Genomic DNA, 7,181 nt, shown 5'->3' with positions numbered 1-7,181 from the left:
GTAGCTTCCCTCCTCTCTCCTCCTCCGCTCCGTCGCCGTCGCCGTCGCCGTTGCCGACGCCGGACGGAGCGAAGCGCCGCCCGCGCTCCACGGGTAAGCCCCGCCCCGCCCCCCACCGAATGCATGTGAAACCCCTCCCCCGCTCGCTCGCGCCGCGCCCCCTGCACCGGAGCGCGCGCGACCGCGCGGCTCGGCACCGCTCGAGAGGCCCTACGCTAGCCTCGTCGTCGTCGTCGGCGGCGGCGGTGCTTCGCGCGGCTGCCGCAGCGGCGCAACCCCTGTGCTCCTCTCTCTCGCTCGCTCGCCCTTCCCCGAACAGAGCGCGCGCGCGCGCGCGACTGCTCTGCTCGGCTCGAGAGGCCCTACCCTGCCTAGTCGTCGGCGCGGCGGCGGAACTCTCGTGCTTATGTCTCGCTGTTCCCCGACGAGAGCGCGTCGGTAATTTCCTGCTTCTGTTACTGATCGATTTCATTTCCGCGCCTCTCGCTGATGAACAGGGCGTGCGACTGACCCACCGATGGCCGCCAACGAGGGAGACGGGACCGGAGCGGGCGCGGCGCCCACCGTCGTCGGGCTGGCGCTCGGCGGCTCCGAATCCAGCGCCTACGTCCTCCAGTGGGCGCTCGCCAACTTCGCCAGGGACGACGCCGCGCCTCCCGCCTTCAAGCTCATCCACGTCCTCACCCCGGTCCTGGCCGTGCCCACGCCAAGTACGTACGCACGCCCCGCTCCTTCTTACCTCGTCGCTTCCGCCCGCTTGAGTCGCTTCCGCTGCATGCTCACCATCTGTTTGTGTTTGTGCTTGTGCCTGTGCGTGGCTTGCCTTCAGTGGGGGGCCGCCTCCCGATTGATGAAGTCAAGTCCGCCGTCGTCGACGACTATCTCGGAAAAAAGTGGATCAAGAAGCAGCAGATGCTGTTCCGCTGCAAAGACACATGTGATGAAAACAAGGTGGTTTCAGTTAGCAACTGTCCTCCATTTTCGTTTCATGTTCTAGACTGAATCTGAATGAATGGATCGACCCCCTTGTATGTTGGTTGGATTTGTATCTGTTTACTTAATTGGATCAGGTTGGCTTGCCTTAACAAGTAGGAGTACTCCATTTCCATTTCATATTCCACACTGAATGAATGCATCAGCCCCTTTGTCTGTTGGTTGAATTTGTTTGTTTACTTACTAGTCACAGGTTGACTTGCCTTAACAAGGAGCATGTTTCCATTTCCTATTCTGGACTGACTGACTGACTGAATGCATCAACCCCTTGTCTGTTGGTTGAGTTGATTTCTTTACTTTCTTGGCTCAGGTTGAAGCTCAAGTACTACTTGCTAATTCAAATGCATGTGGGTTGGGTTTAGTTGTTTACTTAATTGGCTCAGGTTGACTTGACTTAACAAGTAGTCTGTTTCCATTTCATATTCTACACTGAATGAATGCATCAACCCCTTGTCTGTTGGATGAATTTATTTGCTTGCTTACTTGGCACAGATTGACTTGCCTTGACAAGCATATCTCCATTTCCTGTTCTAGGCTGACTGGATGAATCAACCCCTTGTCTGTTGGTTGAATTAATTTGTTTATTACTTACTCGGCTCAGGTTGAAGCTCAAGTACTGCTTGTTGAGGGTAACGATGTCGCGGATACCATTTCCAGTCTTGTTTCTCAGTACCAGATACAGATCCTCGTTGTCGGTAACTCTTCCAGCATGATCCCATTCACTAGGTAGCTCCTCATACTCATACCTGTACTGTACTAATTCGTGATGAATAATAATTAATGTGCATGCTCCTGTTGATCATTGGATGATATATGTCTTATAGGATGTCCAGTGCAAGTAGGAAGTCCTCCAAAATCTGCAAGAGTGTCCCCAGCTTTTGCACAGCATATGTTGTTTCAAAGGATGGATTCTCTTCAGTTTATGCTTCTGAATCAGAAAGTGGCTCGCCCTCTGGCTCTCTAGTACCAAAAGGCAACTCCGGGAGCTCCGAGACCGAAGAATTTATAGACTCCTCAATATCAGGTAAGGCCGCATAGTCGTCAAGCTACCATCAAATATTTCTCATGTATTGTTCCCTTGCTGTGCATCTTTGGCGTGCAGTATATTCCTTCCTGTTTCTCATTGCTGCTGGAACTGTGAAACTGCAGCAAGCTTGCATGAAGACATAAGCCTATTATTGTTTCTAGTACTTGGCTCAAAAGTATAATCTCAAATGCAAAGATAGACAAGTTGGAGTTGCTTATTTCCCCTTCTCATCATCTGAATGTTACCTGTTCCCTTGTTTCATCAGATTTGGATGACAGTTCAGGGCGGGGCCTGTCTGGTTTTCCAAGCCTGCCACGCTCCAACCTGGCATCAGAGAACCTCGAAAGTGTTTCATCTGTTGAAGGTTTTAATCTATATGATTATGTCACTGGAAATGCATCAGTATATGCCAACAAGGACAGAAGAATTACCCCATGCACTGGTGCTCAAAGCTCTATATCAAGTCAATTTCAGGGTTCAGACAAGGTGCCAACAAAAGAAAGTTCACTGCTGGGATTCATGCTTTCAGACAACAAGGTTGGTGGTGCAATTTCTTGGTTATTGACAGGATTTTAATTATATGAACGTCTTCATTGGTACTATATTTACGCATCCAACTCATAGCTTTTGTTTTGGTTAATTGCAGGGTTCGGACAAGGTGCCAACAAAACAAAAATCACTGCTGGGATTAATGCTTTCAGAGAACAAGGTTAGTGGTGCAATTTCTTGGTTATTGACAGGATTTTAATTATATGAACGTCTTCACTGAAACTATATTTAAGCGTCCAACCCATAGCTTTTGTTTTGATTTTTTTCCCCAGATAACAGTTAATATATTAAAATTCCCCAGTTTTTCGCTAACTTTGCCACAGTAATTTGTTTTCCTCCAATCCAATTGATAATGAGTTACTATGTAGTTGGCCACGTGCCTTATGGATCGTGAATTATTATAGATGCATTCCTTAATTAGGCAAATTTACTGTTGCGCTGGAAAAAGATATGAATGGAACATGCATATTTTGTGGATTGCACTCTAACTCTGTTCTGCTCTCATAACCTGTGCCAATGCAGGATGATATCAGTACAGAGCTTGAAAAGCTGAAGCTTGAACTGGGACATATACAGGGAGCATACAAACTCGTTCAGGATGAGTCGGTCGATGCATCTCATCAGGCAAGTCAGTGGTGTGTCTGCTGTCAAAAAGGGTGAATTTACCAATTCAGCACAAATGTTTAAATCATCTTGCCTCTGATCCTTATTGATGTCGATCAGGTGAATGAATTAGCTGCCAGGCGCATGGAAGTGGAAGCTCAGTTAAGTGAGATACAGGCCAGGGTGGATAAGGCCAATGACGATGTACAGGAACAGATGGCGCAGAGACTCCTCGCAGAGGAGGCAGCAACCCAATTAAAGGATCTTGTGAGGGCGGAGGTTATGCAGAAAAATAGGCTGCTGGCAAAGGCATCCAAGGACGCTGATAGGAAGGCGAGGCTGGAGAAGCTCCTCGTACTTCAAGGCGACTCGTACTCGACGTTCACTTGGGAAGAGATTGATAGCGCTACAGCATCATTCTCAGAGTCACTCAAGATCGGAACTGGGTCTAATGGAACGGTATACAAGGGCCATCTCAACCACTTGGATGTAGCGATAAAGGTCCTTCATTCTAATGACAGCTCCAGTACCAAGCATTTCAACCAAGAGGTACGTACTGGCTGAATTCATTCTGTGCTTCTTCTTCTTCTTCTTCTTCTTCTGGTGAGCTGTTTGTTTATTAGGCAGCACTGTGTGTGGTTTTAATGGCCTTTTCATCATGACACAGTGAAGCAGCTAGGGTCCCATCTTGAGAATTTTCATGTCAAGTTATTAAGTGACAATGTTCAAAAAAAGTTGATGCAAGTGCCTGTTTCTGCAGCTTGAGGTTCTGAGCAGGATACGCCACCCACACTTGCTGATGCTCCTGGGAGCCTGTCCGGACAAGGGCTGCTTGGTGTACGAGTACATGGAGAACGGCAGCCTTGCGGATCGTCTGCAGCGCAGAAAGGGCAGACCAGCGATCCCATGGGTTGATCGCTTCCGCATTGCCTGGGAAATTGCGTCAGCCCTGGTGTTCCTGCACAGCACAAAGCCCAGCCCAATCATCCACCGTGACCTCAAGCCTGAAAACGTGCTCCTCGACAGCAACCTAGTGAGCAAGATTGGTGACGTGGGCCTGTCAACCCTGATGCCGCACAAGGAGACTCTGTCAAACCGCACGGTGTACAAGAGGACGGGTCTGGCGGGCACGCTGTTTTACCTGGACCCGGAGTACCAGAGAAGCGGGCAGGTGTCGGTCAAGTCGGACACGTACGCGCTTGGCATGGTGATCCTTGAGCTGCTGACGGCCAGGTCACCGATCGGGCTGCCTGAGCTGGTGGAGCGAGCAGTGGAAGACGGCCAGATTACTGATGTCTTGGACACGAGTGCAGGGGACTGGCCCGTGAAAGAAGCGCATGAGCTTGCCCGGCTAGGGCTAAACTGTTTGGAGATGCGGAGCAAGGACCGGCCCGACCTCAAGAGCGTGGTGGCGGTGGACCTGGAGCGGCTGAAGCATAGCACGGCCGTGCCAGGCTTGGCCGGGCCGCCCAGCCACTTCATGTGCCCAATACTCAAGGTACGTACGGTTTTTTTCTACAGTAGATTTATGGATGTGGCAGTTAGTGTGATAGATAGATAGACAGGCTGATCATTTGGTGCATGGACGTGTGATTGATACAGTTCATGGATGTGTGTGTGTGTGTGTGTGGTTTGTGCAGAAGGTGATGAAGAAGCCGTGCCTGGCGGCGGACGGGTACTCGTACGAGCACGACGCGATAGTGATGTGGCTGTGCGACCAGAACACGTCGCCGGTGACCAAGGCGCAGCTGCGCGACAAGAAGCTGGTGCCTAACCTGTCTCTGATGAGCGCCATCGCGAGCTGGATGGCCCAAGGGGGGGAGGCCTTATCTGATGGAGTGAGTGAGGCTCATGCATGGTAAATACTACTCCCTCCGTTCTTTTTTATAAGACGTTTCAGACAGCTGAGATTGAACTGTTTTGGGCACTGTCTGAAATGTCTACAACGTCTTATAAAAGTGAACAGAGGAAGTAAATACGATCGAAGCTAGTCTAACAGAGTGCTGCACATATCATCGGGGCTTGCTTTGGGTTGGGTTGGGTTGGGTTGGGTTGGGTTTGGGAGAGAAGGTTTATGCCATTGCCAGGTATACAAGAGAGTAGAGTGTCTGTTCTTTGGTACCAGCTGCTCGCTTCTGTGTATATACGCAAATGGATATCATTATATATACGATTAAAATACACTTAATTTGGGTGGGTACGGTATCGTATCATGTGTGAAGCTGGGAAGCTGCACCGTACGTGGTCGAACCTGAATCCGAGTCCGGCAGGGAACAAGCAAGGTGCCTCCGCGGCCCCTTCTTTATAACACTGGAGGCTGGACCAAGAAGCCTCCCTCCCTACCCAAATCCATCCAATCCAAACCTAGCTAGCTAGCGTTCCTAATCGGAAGAAAGAAAATTCCGTCTGCTACATTGTGATGATGTCAGCTGTGAATCCTTTGTTTAATCTTCTCTTCCTCTTTGGTAAGATATTACCGTGTTAGCCTTTCATCTATTGAAACTAGTACAATGCCCGTGCGTTGCTATGAAGCGTGCATGAGAGCCGAGGAGTTTATCACCAGCTTAGGAGATCGTCAAAAGACGATGGTATCTTGCGGCCGCTGCATGGTTCACGATTGAAAACAGAGCGAAAATACAATGAAAGATTATGTTGTAGTCACCAAAGAGTCTTGAGCAATCATAGTAGGTCCTTTGCAAGATTTATTTGGAATGTCTCACGCCTTGTGTAAGTAACCTTGGTTTATTATGTCAAGCCCCACATGTGAGTAGAAGTACATTTGTTTATTTTTATGGCCCCATAAGTGAACTCATAACCGACTCACTGTTTTGGTTACCGGTCGAAATTTCAAAATTTCCCATGGTTACCGCGTATTTCCGTGCCCCTCGGTAAATCACCATACCAAGCAAAAAATACCATTTTTTTGAAAATTTTGAATTTAACCACTCAATTTACTGTAAAGTACGTAGGATCTACTTAATGCCATGAGAGTTGGTTTTGGCGTGTTGATAGCAACCTAGTTCCTGTTTTGAGAGGTCTCTGGTTCGAGTATTCATTCATTCACTTATTTGAATTCAAAATTCAAATACAAAATTCGCTCAATATATTTTTGGTATTTCTCGGTAACCGTGGTAACCACATTTATCAGTCCCCCTTGGTAAAATTGCCTCATTCGGTAACCAAAACCTTGAACCAACTCCAACCTTTATAAGTAGGAAAGATATCTTGTCATCATGTACAATCAATTATCATATGAGCACTAGGTAAGATGTTTTGGTGTATTTTACCTAACATAGGAAAATCCTATTTAAAATTAAGTATCAATTGGATCTAAAGCAGAAATGTGACTATTACCATGAAAAAGGCTTGCACTCCGATATATAAATAAAGCACCGCCCACATACAACCCAACTCATACAACTCGACACCACATGACACACAATTAATCAAGACAAGATACATCCACTCCAAGCAAACTGCATGTAAGAAGAAGGGCACCACTTGAAGTTTCTAAAGTCATTCACCATGAGTGTGGGTCACCATGAAGAGACGAAATCGTGCATGATGAACTGAGTACTACAAGGTGACACCTTCAGGAATGGCACCACCACCTTCCATTCAGGGATTAAGGTTTCCCCAGAGTAACATGCAGGACGAAAAGGAACCGATGCTTTCAAGTAGGATATGACGGCCATAGGGGCCGTCGCCGTCGTCCTGGCAGACCAAGCTAGTCTTCACCCAGGGAACCCTCTTTGCATCCAAGATGTAGTACAAAAAGCCACGAGAACACTCATCGTACCTTGGCCACTACGCCACTCACACGACCATGACAACCAGCCAACACCCGAGACGCGAGCTCCGCCCATGAGCACCACGACCCCACCTCCAAGGCCGCCACCTCGACAACCATGGCCCTGACGCCATCCCCACCCCAGACTTGAGAAGCGCAGGGGAAGGCACCTCCTCCCTCACCCACCAGACGCCCCCAGGTCCAAGCCCCCCTCCCCCT

The 7,181-nt window shown here is 48.6% G+C and overlaps 1 protein-coding gene across 1 annotated transcript; it reads left to right on the top strand.

Moving 5' to 3' along the window:
• Positions 1-5,170, top strand: LOC119292221 (U-box domain-containing protein 35-like). The gene is made up of 12 exons (XM_037571050.1): positions 1-93; positions 498-710; positions 830-951; positions 1,595-1,719; positions 1,818-2,017; positions 2,286-2,557; positions 2,667-2,729; positions 3,092-3,193; positions 3,293-3,721; positions 3,933-4,670; positions 4,813-5,030; positions 5,132-5,170. Exons 2-12 carry the CDS (start codon positions 518-520, stop codon positions 5,145-5,147), a joined length of 2,478 nt encoding a protein of 825 aa, XP_037426947.1. The 5' UTR covers positions 1-93; positions 498-517; the 3' UTR covers positions 5,148-5,170.
• Positions 5,171-7,181: the final 2,011 nt, after the last annotated feature.

This window comes from Triticum dicoccoides, chromosome 4B (assembly GCF_002162155.2).
Source record: "Triticum dicoccoides isolate Atlit2015 ecotype Zavitan chromosome 4B, WEW_v2.0, whole genome shotgun sequence".
In the NCBI taxonomy this organism is placed as follows: Eukaryota; Viridiplantae; Streptophyta; class Magnoliopsida; order Poales; family Poaceae; genus Triticum; species Triticum dicoccoides.
The sequence above is the reverse complement of the archived record's forward strand: the minus strand, read 5'-3'. Positions and strand labels throughout refer to the sequence as shown.

Coding starts and splice junctions, on each gene's coding strand:
- LOC119292221 (XM_037571050.1), top strand. CDS start 518: ATGGCCGCCAACGAGGGAGACGGGACCGGAGCGGGCGCGGCGCCCACC. Junction 952..1,594: donor ACACATGTGATGAAAACAAG/GTGGTTTCAGTT, acceptor TACTCGGCTCAG/GTTGAAGCTCAAGTACTGCT. Junction 2,730..3,091: donor TAATGCTTTCAGAGAACAAG/GTTAGTGGTGCA, acceptor GTGCCAATGCAG/GATGATATCAGTACAGAGCT.